Below are 16,879 nucleotides of genomic sequence, written 5' to 3'. Positions count from 1 at the left end.
GGGGAGAAGCGGGGCATGGTGCACTCAGGGGAGGAGGTGGAGGTGAGGTGAGCTGGGGCGGGGAGCTTGGCTGCTGTGGCAATTTTTCCCTGTGGGTGCTCCAGCCCTGGAGCACCCATGGAGTCGGCGCCTATGTCTCGATTTAAAAATTGTGAATGATGCAGAATCCACCCTCGGTAAGTTATTCCAATGGGTAACTACTCTCACTGTTAAAAATGTATGCCTTGTTTCCAGTCTGAATTTGTCTAGCTTCAGTCTAGCAAAGAAAGGTACAACATGATCCAGTGGCTGGAAGCTGAAGAGCCCATTATTAAATATTTGTTCCCTCTGTAGGTACTGTGACAGGGTCAGGCCAGATGCCTACAGGAGAGTGATAGAAGGTAGATATATTAGCTCCAGATTAAGCAGGTCCCTTTCCCCTGAGTAAGATAATGGGCTGTTCCAGAACAATCAGGAAGTTTCTGGAACCAATTAAGAAGCTACCAGAATCAATTAGGACAGGCAGGCTAATCAGGGCACCTGGTTTTAAAAAGGACCTCACTTCAGTTAGTGAGGTGTGTGCGAGGAGCTGGGAGCAAGAGGCACACAAGAAGCTGAGAGTGAGAAGGTGTACTGCTGGAGGAATGAGGAGTACAAGCATTATCATACATCAGGAGGAAGGTCCTGTGATGAGGATAAAGAAGGAGTTGGGAGGAGGCCATGGGGAAGTAGCCCAGAGAGTTGTAGCGGTCACGCAGTTGTTACAGGAGACACCTTAGACAGTTGCAATCCACAGGGCCCTGGGCTGGAACCCAGAGTAGAGGGCAGGCCCAGGTTCCCCCCAATCCCTTCAACTCCCTATTTGATACAAGAGGAGGTGACCTTGACTGTGGGTTCCACCAGAGGGGAAGGTTCCTGGCCTAGCCCCCGACCCACTAGTTGGGTCAGCAGAGACTGCAGGGATTGTTCTCCTCCCTTTCCCCATGCTGGCCAGTGATGAGGTTAGCTGAGTGAACGGCAGGTTTGAGCCACTAGCAAAAGTGGCCAAACTGAGGGCTGCTGTGAATCGCTGAGGCGAGCAAATCCGCCAATAAGCACAGGACCCCCCAAGGCAGAGGTGGAACTTTGTCACAGTACTTACAGACTAATCAAGTCCCTCCTGAACATATTCTTTGTTAAACTAAATATCTTGAGCGTTTTGAGTCCATCATTATAAAAGCAGGTTTTCTAATCCTTTATCATTCTTGTGGCCCTTCTCTGAACTCTCTTCAATTTGTCCACATCTTTCTTGAATTGTGGGCATCAGAACTGGACACAGATTCACAGTGGTCACATCAATGCCACAGTGGCCACACAGCAGTGGTCACAAGAGTGCCAAATACAGAGATCAAATAAACCTCTTTATTCCTATTTGTGATCTTCATTTAAGCATCCCAGGATTGCATTAGCTCTTTTGGCCACAGCGTTACATGTTCAGCGGGGAGCTCAAGTTCAACTGATTATCCACCATGATCCCCAAACCTCTCTCAGGATAGAGTCCCCCAGCCTGTAAGTATGGCCAACTTTCTTTGTTCCTAGATGTATGTATTTACATTTAGCTTTATTAAAATGCATATTAACTGCTTGCGCCAAGTTTACCAAGTGACACAGATTGCTGTGAATCAGTGACCTGTCCTCATCATTATTTACCATCCTCCCATTTTTGGGTCCTCTGCAAACAATCAGTGATTGATAAATATGTTAAATATCATATGGTCAAGAACCAGGCCCTGCGCAACCCTACTGGAAACAAGCCCACTCAATAATGGCTCCCAGTTAACAGTTACATTTTGAGACGTATCAGTTAGCCAGTTTTTAATCCATTTAATGTGTGCCATGTAACTTTTATATCATTCTAGTTTTTTGTGTGTTTTTTAAATCAAATTGTCGTGCAATACCAAGTCAAATGCCTTACCTAAGTGAGTATATTTTGTCAACGCTATTACCTTTATCAACTAAATTTGCAATCTCATCAAAAACAACAAAGTTAGTTTGACATGATCTATTCTCCATAAACCCATGTTGATTTGTATTAGTTACATTGCCCTCTATTAACCCTTTAACAATCAAGTCCTGTATCAGCCACTCCATTATTCTGGCTGGGATCTAGGTCATCCCATTTACCCTTTTTAAAAACTGGCATTTTAGCAGCTTTCTTCCAGTCTTCGGAACTTCCAGTGCTCCAAGACTTATTGAAGATCAACAGGAGCCTGATGGACTGTTAATGAGCAGCTCATTTGGATGCAAGGTATTTTTAAACCAATATTTGACGCTACAAAAACTGGATTCCAATAGTAGAATGTAAAGGAATCAGATACTCCATTTTGCAGATCAGTACTATAGTTTTAGTAGCTTCAGAATAGTATTTACCTATGTGAAAGTGGTTTCCTTCCAGGATCGGTAGGGGAGTTACAAGCTCCAACAATCTGAATCCTCTCTAATTTCACCCAGGTCTGATTCGACGTATGGTAGAAGCCTCCATGTTCCACCATCTGAATGAGGGAATTGTTTTAATATAAGAAAGTTTCCATAAAAGCATAACAGTAGAATCCTTAGTTTCACAACAAAACAAACCTGTCTAATGAAGGATATGACTCTCTGCGTGCCATACTTATCCATATCTGGCAAGTTGATTTCATCACAGAACAGCACCAGCCACTTTCCTAGCTGCACGGGGGCCAGCACCACTCCATTAGGTGTACGCCTGTACTCACAGTAATGATCAAAAGTTTTCAAAAGTAGCTCAGGGGTAGTAGCACTAGAGAAGTTAAGTCCAATCACCTTTAAAAAAAAAAGGGGGGTGAAAGAGGTAAATTCATGAAGACATTTGATATGTTTTAATAGCTTGAAGTCTTAGAACCAAAGTTTCAATAGATTATCATTCCTCAGTAACAAATATATGTTACAACTTGGCCTTCAGACTGAAAATATATGCTGTATGTTGACTAGATACTGATCACTGAATTCTGTTTACACAAGTATTTGGGTCACTACAGATATGTAAAATTCCTTATAGACTTTGCCATCAAAGTCTGTTATGTGCCAGTAGCACCCACCTGTTACACATACTGTCTCTCATCACTGTTAACAGGTTTAAACACTCATATACCAAGACGGAACAGCTACCTGAACTCAAAATACTTTTGATTTAATACTGAACAAGTGGAAAAAAGCCAGTACTACTGGTGCTAGTTAGAAAGGAAGAACAGATGGCCTTGAAGTTAAGGGACTCCTGGAGTTAGGAAGAGTCTAGATCTTCCTGGTGACTATGGGCAAGTCACTGATTTCTGCTTCAGTTTCCACTCCCTTTTATAGTTCATGTTTCTACTTCACAGAGTGTTATAAAGATACATTCATTTACTTGGGCAAAGAGCTCTGATACAAAGAAGCTTTTGCCATGTAAGTAGAGAGGTGCTGCTGTAATCACGAGAGTAAACCTTGTAGGCAGCTTTTACTTGTTATAAATTTGCTATTATTCAATAACCCACACATAAACAGAATAGTTACCTCCATATCAGGGAGGGCTCTGAGAGCACTGAAAAGGGTCATAGTCTTTCCAGAACCTGGTGGGCCACAGAGCACTAGGGGTTTGTGTTCCGCTAGCCAAGTATACAGTAAAGCTTCATGCCGGACAGTATCTAGGGTTGGTACTACAACATCAAGAGCAGCAACCTTGTGTGTCTCAACTTCAATCTGAGGAACCTTGGACTGCCATGGGACCCATTCACCTGTAATTGACACCTAGGTGAACAGAAATAGTTAATGTACAAATTTAGTAGAGAGATGTGTTTCAATGGGGTTCTCATCATAACCCCATCGTATTTTACACAACTTCATGCTTTAATCTGTGAACTCAGTTAGGCTTTTAACACCTGCAGATTTAATTCTGTGGGACTAGTTTAGAAGAAGCTTGGACTACACAGTAAATTATGTACCAACTGAGCAAAACAAATAAAAAATAAAATAATCAATCAAATTTAGAGTGGCTTGCCTTGAGCTAACTTGTGAGATACTAATTTACTCCCATTGAGAGAGGTTAATTTAGAAATAGTGGCAAAGAGTCCTGTGCCATCTTACAGACTAACAGATGTATTGGAGCATAAGCTTCTGTGGGTCATTCTGGTTTTGTTTCTTTAGGAATTAGGTTTGTAACTATACAAGGTACAAGAGGCTATTACCTCATAATCAATTATGGGTATGTTGGGTACTGTGGGCAATGGTACAGTGGTGATTCTCCTAATGTATTCTCCCAGCTCTGCTCTCATTTTCAGTCCACTGTCTCCAGAGAATGACCACAGTATTGCATAGACCAGGTATCTCTGATGGAAGACAAGAGAAAGTTTAGTCCACACAAATGCAAAAAAGTATTACTTGTGTTTGAAGGACAGCTGAAGAAAATACAAGGAGACTATTCAAAAAGTCTGGTAACTGTGTTCATCTTTAGGCTATCAGATCACTTTGCTGCAGTATTTACTTTACCTGGATATAACGCTCCAGTTGCTCTTTCTGCATAGGGAAATCGGGATGGTTTGCATTGTACTGGGCTACATTGCGGCAAGCCTGATGCAACATAGAGAACAATGAACCAAGACAGCGCAAACGAATGAGGTCCATGATATGCTCTAACTTGAAAGCATGTTCAAGAGCTTTAGTCACTAGTCCATTAGATGTGAAATAGGGCTGCATAATTGTTGCTGCATCTCTTTGAATCTGTTGGTAAAGACATTAGCATTGTTCAAGGAACTTGGTTTGTAGTCTTAAGTCATAACACTAGATTTTAAAATAAGTTTGTCAATAGCATGGGTTCAAAGTGTCATACTTTAATTGGGGAATACAACACGCAAGTTATATTTTGTTAACTCAATGTCTATTTATATTCAGTACAGCCGGTAAGATAAGCTTTCAAGGCACTTCCTACTTTTAGTGGGTCTGGTGTCAGTCCACAGTATTACAATCCATTCCAAGTTATACCTGCAACATTGGAGAAGCTGCTTCTTCACCTTCATCTTCTTTGCCCTTTCGCCTGCGCTGAGCTTCCTCTTCCTCTTCATCCAGAGGGATGCTTTGTAGTCTGGCCAAGAAGTTATTGAATATCATGTCAGTGCTTAGAACATCTTCACTGAACCAGACCATTCCGCACCTTGACACTGTGGCCATAGTAGCATATTTCAGATCCTGTACCTCAAACATGATACGCACCTAGAGAGAAAGTGCAGACATTTAAGAGAAGTTAGATTTTATGTTCTACTGAATCTATTACAGTAACTCCTCACTTAACATCGTCCCAATTAATGTTGTTTCATTGTTACGTCGCCGATCTGTTAGAGAACATGCTCGTTTAAAGTTGTGCAATGCTCCCTTATAACGTTGTTTTTCTGCAACCAGTGGACAAAGCAGGTGGCTGCCAGAGCTAGCTGTTGGGGGCTTGGAACCAGGGGGGACCGGCAGCCCCACTATCAGCTCCCCTAAGTTGTCTGTGCGACAGCCATCCAGCAGGCTATCAATTGCTGGGCAGTTCAGGTATCCCTCCCGCCACTGCCATGTGCTGCTCCTGTTCTCTGCCTTGGAGCTGCTCCCGGGAACCTCCTGCTTGCTGTGCAGGGGGTGGTGGGGTAAGGAGGGGTGCTGATGTCAGGGTGTCCCTATACGTGTTGGTATATGTGAAAGAAAATGTAGAATCAAATGAAATAAAAATCTTAAATGAATCCACATGTTCCATAGAATCTGTATGGATAGTAATTCCAGGCTCTAATAAGAATATAACAGTAGGGATCTATTATTGACCACCTGACCAGGACAGTGATAGTGATGATGAAATGCTAAGGGACATTAGAGAAGCTATCAAAATAAAGAACTCAATAATAATGGAGGATTTCAATTATCCCCATATTGACTGGGTACATGTCACCTCAGGACGAAATGCAGAGACAAAATTTCTCAATACTTTAAATGACTGCTTCTTGGAGCAGTTGGTACAGGAACCCACGAGGGGAGGGGCAACTCTCGATCTAGTCCTGAGTGGAGTGAAGGATCTGGTCCAACTATAACAGGACTGCTTGGAAATAGTGACCATAATATAACAACATTTAACATTCCTGTGGTGGGAAGAACACCTCAGCAGCCCAACACCGTGGCATTTCATTTCGGAAAGGGGAACTATGCAAAAATGAGGAGGTTAATTAAACAGAAATTAAAAGGTACCGTGACTAGAGTGAAATCCCTGCAAGCTGCATGGGCACTTTTCAAAGACACCATAATAGAGGCCCAACTTAAGTGTATATCCCAAATTAAAAAAGAGCTACTGTGGCTTAACACCATGTAAAAGAAGCAGTGACAGATAAAAAGGCTTTTAAAAAGTGGAAGTCAGATCCTAGTGAGGTAAATAGAAATGAGCATAAACACTGCCAAATTAAGTATAAAATGTAATAAGAAAAGCCAAAAAGGAGTTTGAAGGACAGCTAGCCAAAAACTCAAAATAATAATAAAATGTTTTTAAGTACATCAGAAGCAGGAAGCCTGCTAAACAACCAGTGGGGCCCCTGGACGATCGAGATACAAAAGGAGCACAAAGACGATAACATCATTGTGGAGAAACTAAATGAATTCTTTGCTTCAGTCTTCATGACTGAGGATGTTGGGGAGAGTCCCAAACCTGAGTCATCCTTTGTAGGTGACAAATCTGAGGAATTGTCACAGACTGAAGTGTCATTAGAGGAAGTTTTGGAATTAATTGAGAAACTTAACAGTAACAAGTCACCAGGACCAGATGACATTCACCCAAGAGTCCTGAAAGAACTCATATGTGAAATTGCGGAACTATTAACTGTAGTTTGTAACCTGTCCTTTGAATCAGCTTCTGTACCCAATGACTGGAAGATAGCTAATGTAATGCCAATATTTTAAAATAGCTCTAGAGGTGATCCCGGCAATTACAGACCGGTAAGTCTAACGTCAGTACCAGGCAAATTAGTTGAAACAATAGTAAAGAATAAAATTGTCAGACACATAGTAGAATATAAATTGTTGTGCAAAAGTCAACATGGTTTCTGTAAAGGGAAATCATGTCTTACTAATCTATTAGAGTTCTTTGAAGGAGTCAACAAACGTGGACAAAGTTCAGAGGACACAGTGTACTTAGATTTCCAGAAAGCCTTTGACAAGGTCCCTCACCAAAGGCTCTTATGTAAATTAAGTTGTCATGGGATAAGAGGGAAGATCTTTTCATGGATTGAGAACTGGTTAAAACAGTGGTTCTCAAAGCTGGTCCGCTGCTTGTTCAGGGAAAGCCCCTGGCGGGCCAGACTGGTTTGTTTACCTGCCGCGTCTGCAGGTTCAGCCGATCATGGCTCCCACTGGCCACGGTTTGCCCCTCCAGGCCAATGGGGGCTGCGGGAAGTGGCACAGGCCAAGGGACGTGCTGGCTGCCCTTCATGCAGCCCCCATTGGCCTGGAGAGGTGAACCGCGGCCAGTGGGAGCTGCGATAGGCTGAACCTGCGGATGCGGCAGGTAAACAAACTGGACCAGCCAGCCAGGGGCTTTCCCTGAACAAGCAGCGGACTGGCTTTGAGAACCACTGGGTTAAAAGACAGGGAACAGAGGGTAGGAATAAATGATAAATTTTCAGAATGGAGAAGGGTAACTAGTGGTGTTCCCCAACGGTCAGTCCTAGGACCAATCCTATTCAACCTATTCATAAATGATCTGGAGAAAGGGGTAAACAGTGAGGTGACAAAGTTTGCAGAAGATACTGAACTGCTCAAGATAGTTAAGACCAAAGCAGACTGTGAAGCACTTCAAAAAGAACTCACAAAACTAAGTGATTGGGCAACAAAATGGCAAAGAAATTTAATGTGGATAAATGTAAAGTAATGCACATTGGAAAAACTAACCCCAACTATACCAATAAGATGGGGGCTAATTTAGCCCTGGTCTACACTAGGAGTTTAGGTCGAATTTAGCAGCATTAAATCAATGTAAACCTGCATGCGTCCACACAATGAAGCCCTTTTTTTCAACAGAAAGGGCTCTTAAAATCGATTTCCTTACTCCACCCTCAATTAGCCTTAAATCGGCCTTGCTGGGTCGAATTTGGGGTACTGTGGACACAATTAGACGGTATTGGCCTCCGGGAGCTATCCCAGAGTACTCTATTATGACCGCTCTGGACAACACTCTCAACTCAGATGCACTGGCCAGGTAGACAGGAAAAGGCCTGCAAACTTTTGAATTTTAATTTTCTGTTTGCATGGTCACCTGCAGCTTGCCATGCTGGCCAGAGCTCATCAGCAGAGGTGACCATGATGGAGTCTCAGAATCGCAAAAGAGCTCCAGCATGGACCGAACGGGAGGTATGGGATCTGATCGCTGTATGGGGAGAGGAATCCGTGCTATCAGAACTCCATTCCAGTTTTCGAAATGCCAAAACATTTGCCAAAATCTCCCAGGGCATGAAGGACAGAGCCCATAACAGGGACCCGAAGCAATGCCGCATGAAACTTAAGGAGCTGAGGCAAGCCTACCAGAAAACCAGAGAGGCAAACGGCCGCTCCAGGTCAAAGCCCCAAACTTGCCGCTTCTATAATGAGCTGCATGCCATTTTAGGGGGTTCAGCCACCACTACCCCAGCCGTGTTGCTTGACTCCTTCAATGGAGATTGAGGCAACACAGAAGCAGGTTTTGGGGACGAGAAAGATGATGATGATGAAGTTGTAGATAGCTCACAGCAAGCAAGCGGAGAAACCGGTTTTCCCGACAGCCTGGAACTGTTTCTCACCCTGGACCTGGAGCCAGTACCCCCGAACCCACCAAAGGCTGCCTCCCGGACCCGCCAGGTAGAGAAGGGACCTCTGGTGAGTGTACCTTTTAAAATACTATACATGGTTTAAAAGCAAGCATGTTTAATGATTAATTTGCCCTGGCATTTGCGGCTCTCCTGGATGTACTCCCAAAGCCTTTGCAAAAGGTTTCTGGGGATGGCAGCCTTATTCCGTCCACCGTGGTAGGACACTTCACCACACCACGCCAGTAGCATGTACTAGGGAATCATTGTAGAACAAAGCATTGCAGTGTATGTTTGCTGGCATTCAAACAACATCCGTTCTTTATCTCTCTGTGTTATCCTCAGGAGAGTGATATCATTCATGGTCACCTGGTTGAAATAGGGTGCTTTTCTTAAGGGGACATTCAGGTGCCCGTCCCTGCTGGGCTGTTTGCCTGTGGCTGAACAGAAATGTTCCCTGCTGTTAGCCATGTGGAGAGGGGAGGGGCTAGCCACGGGGTGGGGGGAGGCAAAATGCGACCTTGGAATGAAAGCACATGTGCTGTGTATGTAATGTTAACAGCAAGGTTTACCGTGAAAGAGTGTAGCCATTGTTCTAGAAAATGTGTCTTTTTAAATACCACTGTCTCTTTTTTTTTCTCCACCAGCTACATGTGTTTCAAGGATCACAGGATCTTCTCCTTCCCAGAGGCTAGTGAAGATTAGAAGGTGAAAAAAACGCACTCGTGATGAAATGTTCTCTGAGCTCATGCTGTCCTCCCACACTGACAGAGCACAGATGAATGCGTGGAGGCAGACAATGTCAGAGTGCAGGAAAGCACAAAATGGGGAGGAGAGGTGGCGGGCTGAAGAGAGTAAGTGGCGGGCTGAAGAGAGGGCTGAAGCTGAAAGGTGGCGGCAGCGTGATGAAAGGAGGCAGGATTCAATGCTGAGGCTGCTGGAGGATCAAACCAATATGCTCCAGCGTATGGTTGAGCTGCAGGAAAGGCAGCAGGAGCACAGACCGCCGCTACAGCCCCTGTGTAACCAACCTCCCTCCTCCAAGTTCCATAGCCTCCTCACCCAGATGCCCAAGAACACGGTGGGGGGGCCTCCGGCCACTCCACCCCAGAGGATTGCCCAAGCAACAGAAGGCTGGCATTCAATAAGTTTTAAAGTTTTAAACTTTTAAAGTGCTGTGTGGCCTTGTCCTTCCCTCCTCCACCACCTCTCCCAGTGCTTCTCTCCTCCACCACCCCTCCTGGGCTACCTTGGTAGTTATCCCCCTATTTGTGTGATGAATGAATAAAGAATGTATGAATATGAAGCAACAATGACTTTATTGCCTCTGCAAGCGGTGATCGAAGGGAGGAGGGGAGGGTGGTTAGCTTACAGGGAAGTAGAGTGAATTAAGGGGCAGGGGGTTTCATCAAGGAGAAACAAACAGAACTTTCACACCGTAGCCTGTCCAGTCATGAAACTGGTTTTCAAAGCTTCTCTGATGCGCACCGCATCCTCCTGTGCTCTTCTAACTGCCCTGGTGTCTGGCTGTGCAAAACCAGCAGCCAGGCGATTTGCCTCAACCTTCCACCCTGCCATAAACATCTCCCCCTTACTCTCACAGATATTGTGGAGCGCACAGAAAGCAGTAATAACAGTGGGAATATTGGGTTTCGCTGAGGTCTAACCGAGTTAGTAAACTGCGCCAGCGCGCTTTTAAATGTCCAAATGCACATTCTACCACCATTCTGCACTTGCTCAGCCTGTAGTTGAACAGCTCCTGACTACTGTCTAGGCTGCCTGTGTACGGCTTCATGAGCCATGGCATTAAGGGGTAGGCTGGGTCCCCAAGGATAACTATAGGCATTTCAACATCCCCAATGGTTATTTTCTGGTCTGGGAATAAAGTTCCTTCTTGCAACTTTTGAAACAGACCAGAGTTCCTGAAGATGCGAGCGTCATGTACCTTTCCCGGCCATCCCACGTTGATGTTGGTGAAACGTCCCTTGTGATCCACCAGTGCTTGCAGCACTATTGAAAAGTACTCCTTGCGGTTTATGTACTCGCCAGCTTGGTGCTCCGGTGCCAAGATAGGGATATGGGTTCCGTCTATGGCCCCACCACAGTTAGGGAATCCCATTGCAGCAAAGCCATCCACTATGACCTGCACATTTCCCAGGGTCACTACCCTTGATATCAGCAGATCTTTGATTGCGTGGGCTACTTGCATCACAGCAGCCCCCACAGTAGATTTGCCCACTCCAAATTGATTCCTGACTGACCGGTAGCTGTCTGGCTTTGCAAGCTATTTCCACTTGCTTCTCAACGGTGAGGGCTGCTCTCATCTTGGTAGTCTTGCGCCTCAGGGCAGGGGAAAGCAAGTCACAAAGTTCCATGAAAGTGCCCTTACGCATGCGAAAGTTTTGCAACCACTGGGAATCATCCCAGACCTGCAACACTATGCAGTCCCACCAGTCTGTGCTTGTTTCCTGAGCCCAGAATCGGGATTCCACCACATGAACCTGCTCCATTAGCACCATGATGCCCACATTGCCAGGGCCCGTGCTTTGAGAGAAGTCTGTGTCCATGTCCTCATCACTCACGTCACCGTGCTGACATTGCCTACTCACCCGGTATCGCTTTGCCAGGTTCTGGTGCTGCATATACTGCTGGATAATGCGCGTGGTGCTTAATGTGCTCCTAATTGCCAAAGTGATCTTAATGGGCTCCTTGCTTGCCGTGGTATGGCGTCTGCACAGAAAAAAGGTGCGGAACGATTGTCTGCCATTGCCTTGACGGAGGGAGGGGCGACTGACAACATGGCTTACAGGGTTGGCTTACAGGGAATTAAAATCAACAAAGGGGGTGGCTTTGTGAGAAACTGAATGGCCCCCTCAAGGATAGAACTCAAAACCTCAAGGATAGAACTCAAAACTGGGTTTAGCAGGCCGTTGATTTCACGGAGGGAGGAAGGGAGAGAGGAGAAAATGAATACAAAACAAATCTGGTCTATTTCTTGTTTTGAGCCACTTCATCTTTCTTTATACATCTTGCTGGCAGCAGACTGTGTAGTACGACTGCTAGCCATCATCATCTCCTGGGTGGTCAGCAGAAGACAGTGCAGTATGACGACTAGCCATCATCTTCTGCTAGCTGGAAGTTAAAAGACAGTGGATTGCCGGTAGGACTCAATCGCCACGAGACGAAACAAGGGAAATGACCTGGCTGAGTCACTCCCATGTTTGCCCAGGCGCCCGGTTAAAAGAGCACCCAGGACTATGTTGATGACGGCTACCAGTCATACTGCACTGTCTGCTGCCAAAAGGCAATAAACTGCTGCTGTGTAGCAATGCAGTACCATGTCTGCCAGCACCCAGGAGACATATGGTGACGGTTAGCTGAGCAGGCTCCATGCTTGCCGTGGTATGGTGTCTGCACAGGTAACTCAAGAAAAGAGGCGCAAAATGATTGTCTGCCCTTGCTTTCACGGAGGGAGGAAGGGAACTGGGGCCTGATGATATGTACCCAGAACCACCCGTGACAATGTTTTAGCCCCATCAACCACTGGGATTTCTACCCAGAATTCAAATGGGCGGCGGAGACTGCGGGAACTGTGGGATAGCCACCCACAGTGCAACGCTCCAGAAGTCGACGGTTGCCTCGGTACTGTGGACACACTCCGCCGACTACATGCACTTAGAGCATTTGTGTGGGGACACACACAATCAACTGTATAAAAACGCTTTCTACAAAACCGACTTCTATAAATTCGACCTAATTTCGTAGTGTAGACATACCCTTAGCTACAACTAATCACGAAAGAGATCTTAGAGTCATCGTGGATAGTTCTCTGAAGAAGTCCACACAGTGTGCAGTGTGCAGCGGCAATCAAAAAAAAACAAACGGGATGGTAGGAACCATTAAAAAAGGGATAGAGAATAAGATGGAGAATATTTTATTGCCCTTATATAAATCCATGATACTCCCACATCTTGAATACTGCATACAGAGATGGTCTCCTCATCTCAAAAAAGATATGCTGGCATTAGAAAAGGTTCAGAAAAGGGCATCTGAAATGATTAGTGGTTTGGAACGGGTCCCATGTGCGGAGAGATTAAAGAGGCTAGGACTTTTCAGCTTGGAAAAGAGGAGACTAAGTGGGGATTTGATAGAGGTATATAAAGTCATGAGTGGTGTGGAGAAAGTGAATAAGGAAAAGTTATTTACTTGTTCCCATAATATAAGAACTAGGGGCCACCAAATGAAATTAATAGGCAGCAGGTTTAAAACAAATAAAAGGAAGTTCTTCTTCACACAGCGCACAGTCAACCTGTGGAACTCCTTGCCTGAGGAGGTTGTGAAGGCTAGGACTATAACAGGATTTAAAAGAGAACTAGATAAATTCATGGAGGGTAAGTCCATTAATGGCTATTAGCCAGGATGGGTAAGGAATGGTGTCCCTAGCCTCTGTTTGTCAGAGGGTGGAGCTGGATGGCAGGAGAGAGATCACTTGATCGTTACCTGTTAGGTTCACTCCCTCTGGGGCACCTGGCATTGGCCACTGTTGGCAGACAGGATACTGGGCTGGATGGACCTTTGGTCTGACCCACTATGGCTATTCTTATGTTCTTATGTCCCCTACCCCCGGCTCCTGTACCCCATCTCCACAGAGCAGGGGAAATGAGGGGACAGGACACGACTCAGGACGGAGGGGACTTGCTGGCAGCAGCTGCTGCCTCAACTTGCTGATCTACTTAAAGGCAGTGTACTTAGAGTGGGGTCAGCATACTTAAAGGGGCAATGCGCTTCACACACATGGTGTGTTTGTCTGTGTGTCACAGCCACCCATGTGGTGTGTCTGTCTCACACACACATGCATCTCTCCCACCCGGTACTTTGGAAAGTGGAGGTAGTGGTGCACTCCAGTGGGATAGCATGAGTTCATCATGTTCAGTTTCCACAGGGAACGTTTGCAGCCACTGCCATGCTGTGTCTCCTCCCTTCATATGTGCTGCCTTGTAGAGTGTGAGGCTACATTAACAACAATGTGTTAACCCTTGAGGGCTCAGCCGAGTGCTAGTTCATCATTTAGCAGGAAGGCATTCCCTGGGAAATATCCCATCCTGTCTTCACCACCTCAACCAAGCTTCACAATGTACAGTATTCAATTGTTTGTTTAAAACTTATACTTAAACTTTTGTCTGTAGAAAAAAAATTTCCCTGGAACCTAGCCCCCCCCCACTATTTACATTAATTCTTATGGGGAAATTGGACTCTCTTAACATCATTTCGCTTAAAGTAGCATCTTTCAGGAACATAACTACAACGTTAAATGAGGAGTCACTATAAAAGCTCAATTAACATGCTTCTCTAAACTCCCCAAAAGCCAATAGGTGTTATAAAATTTAAGTTTTATCTTAACTTCATCAGGTATTTTATATATTTAACACCTAATTAGACATTTATGCATGATCTAGTATTTCCTAGTCTGGTAAGGTCAAGGTAAACCTGACATGACAAACTCCATAACCACAGAAGGGTTTTAAAGAATTGAACCAGACCATTGCATAAGATCACTTTTGCTCTGATGCAATATTAACTTTACTCTGTGCCCACAGTTTGTGTGGTAAGAGCCTGTTCATGTCAGCTACCAAAAGCAGCAGAGCTATCAAATTTTCAGTAGATTAAACTATTTAGAAATGCTAAAATGTTTGTAAAAACAAAAAGAACTTTACATTTGGTGGAAGGCTGAGACGTTCTCCATTGGGCAGAGTCAGTAGTTTGTTGTCATCCAGCACGGAGTTTAAGTTCTCCACCCATTCAGGATCTACATCCCCATCAAAGATGATCCACTGTCGTTTTTGCAATTCACCTCTCACATTGTCTATGATCCTAAATTCAGGAAAGCATTTAGTGTAGGTTAAAAAACAGTAATATTCCCTTTCCTCAATCCTCCATGGCAATGACAACATCCAAGGATCTCTCTAATAGCCACTTCTTAACTTATATGCTATTAATGTTTAAGACTCACTTTCTCAGGACATGTGTAAACAATCCATCTGTCCATTCTCTGGTATTTGGATCCAAAGTACCATAGAGGTGATCTTTGCTGATTGCTTTTGGATCAATGATGTGAGCAACACCTTCTACACCCTCTAGCCGCTCCAGAGCTTTTAGCAGCACTCTCCAAGCCATGCTCTTTCCACTTCCAGAAGGACCCACCATCATCAACCCATGATTGATCTGGGTAATTTGATAGAGCTGAAGAACCTGTGACAGAACAGATTTAAGACTTCCAGTTATTAAGATTCAAACATAATAATCCGGAATCACTTAAAGTTGAAATTTATTTTAGGTACTCTGTCTATCTGGGGAGCAGTTATATTTGATTTCTGTATCACGGAATATGGAAAATGCTACATGTACTTTTGTCAACTCCACATTGTAAGATTTACAACTATCACAATGTACCTTTTCCACCCACATGCCACCAACTTCTTCTCCATCACCATAGGTAAGGTACATTTCCTGACACACTTTCTTAAGCTCCTCTCGCAGGGCTGTCATTTCACCACGATGATACTGTACTCCAGGGAATACATCAGACAAGAGACTGAACAGCAATGGGATGTCTTCTGCAACAAGTTTGGGTACCATTGTTTCACACACACTCTGGATCAAAATCTACACGGAAAATTTTCATGCTTTGATTAGACAATACAAGGCAAGCAATGAATATCTGCATTAGTCACATTGGTGGAAATATTTCAAACAGGTCACGCTGAATACTAAGACTGCAGAGTATATTGACATTTGCTAGGTTTGCATTTGGCATTCTTATTCCCTGCAAAACTTATTTGATGTTGAGTTTTGTATTTGTGCAAGACCATTTATAACAGTGCATTATGAACTTGAAGTGATGCTATACAGGGAATACTTAAGCTATCACCTAATACAATTGCCTTAATTGAGGAGTGACAGCTGTACTTGCCCACATAACATTTATCTGAAAGTGATGTGAACTACCATTCATTCAGAATGTCTACTCCACTTGGAATACAGTCAGGACACCACTCGTTTTATTGGAATGGTGAAAGTTTGTAATGATCACAAACCATCAGGTGCTTCTGTTTTATTGTAAGAAAGATACTTCCAACAACTCAAGCACTGATTAAAACTCCATTCAATCTGCTGAAACCACCACTTCTGTAGCCTAAAGTACCAAGATTTCAAGTAAATACGACAACGTGTGAACTTAAATAGATTACGTTTATGCTAGATACAGCAGGAGCTTTACTGTAAGTGCTCATATACATGCGTATCTACAGTAATCACCCCTTTGCTGTGAATCAATATAAAAAAATCTGTATATGTTTTACCTCTTGTTCAGGTAGGTTCTCAGCAATTTCCCCTTCATCAACAACTTCACCACGCTTTTCCTTCTCCCACTTTATCTTCTGAATCCTCTCCCTCTTCACATTTCCTGCACTAATCAGTACACCCTTCAAAGCTCTTAAGCCAAAGTCATAATGACTTTGAGAGGAGAGCTGCTCATCACAGAGTCTAAAGATAAAAGAGATCAGAGTCAGTTTTAGACATACTAAGATCACAAAACTAATGTTCAATAGTAAAGTGTCAAGCATGCTTACCGGTCTATGTTCTTGCTATGGTAGTTTCAAAACTACCTACAGAGCCATTTTAAGTTCCAGATTTAAGTACATTAAAAGGTCACTTGTGGTTTGGGCCAGACTTGTTTAAGGGACTATTACTTACTTGAAGAATGGGACAATCTTATTGGCAAGCACTTCAGCAGTACGGAAACCCTGGGAGTACAACATGACCTGGGCAATCAGCTGGCGGTCTGGCTTTGTCATCGCCAAGCTACGGAACAGCTTCTTCAAGTTGTCTGGAAGATTTGATCTACCCGCATAACCAGGATTCATGGTGACAAAGATAGCCATGTCTGGGCTCACTTTAACTTGTTTATTCAGCAGCTCACAAGTAATAGGTGCGGAAGCTAAAAGTAGTTCACACAAAGTATTTTTAGTTACAATTGATTTTGTCTCAGTCAAATCAGCTATCAACTACAGTAGTTGAAACTT

The 16,879-nt window shown here is 44.0% G+C and overlaps 1 protein-coding gene across 1 annotated transcript in view; it reads right to left on the bottom strand.

Annotated features, from left to right (window-relative positions):
* Nucleotides 1–16,879, bottom strand: part of LOC140913377 (cytoplasmic dynein 1 heavy chain 1-like) — a 100,855-nt gene that overhangs the window by 40,558 nt on the left and 43,418 nt on the right. Inside the window, exons 30-40 of the mRNA XM_073349669.1 lie at nt 16,551–16,794; nt 16,157–16,340; nt 15,249–15,461; nt 14,809–15,047; nt 14,513–14,669; nt 4,990–5,217; nt 4,498–4,728; nt 4,197–4,337; nt 3,526–3,759; nt 2,593–2,799; nt 2,389–2,510 (exon numbers count right to left, since the gene is read on the bottom strand). Of these exons, the coding sequence (XP_073205770.1) occupies nt 2,389–2,510; nt 2,593–2,799; nt 3,526–3,759; nt 4,197–4,337; nt 4,498–4,728; nt 4,990–5,217; nt 14,513–14,669; nt 14,809–15,047; nt 15,249–15,461; nt 16,157–16,340; nt 16,551–16,794 (2,200 nt within the window). The remainder of the gene's footprint in view (nt 1–2,388; nt 2,511–2,592; nt 2,800–3,525; nt 3,760–4,196; nt 4,338–4,497; nt 4,729–4,989; nt 5,218–14,512; nt 14,670–14,808; nt 15,048–15,248; nt 15,462–16,156; nt 16,341–16,550; nt 16,795–16,879) is intronic.

This window comes from Lepidochelys kempii, chromosome 6, assembly GCF_965140265.1.
Source record: "Lepidochelys kempii isolate rLepKem1 chromosome 6, rLepKem1.hap2, whole genome shotgun sequence".
NCBI lineage: Eukaryota > Metazoa > Chordata > Testudines > Cheloniidae > Lepidochelys > Lepidochelys kempii.
The sequence above is the reverse complement of the archived record's forward strand: the minus strand, read 5'-3'. Positions and strand labels throughout refer to the sequence as shown.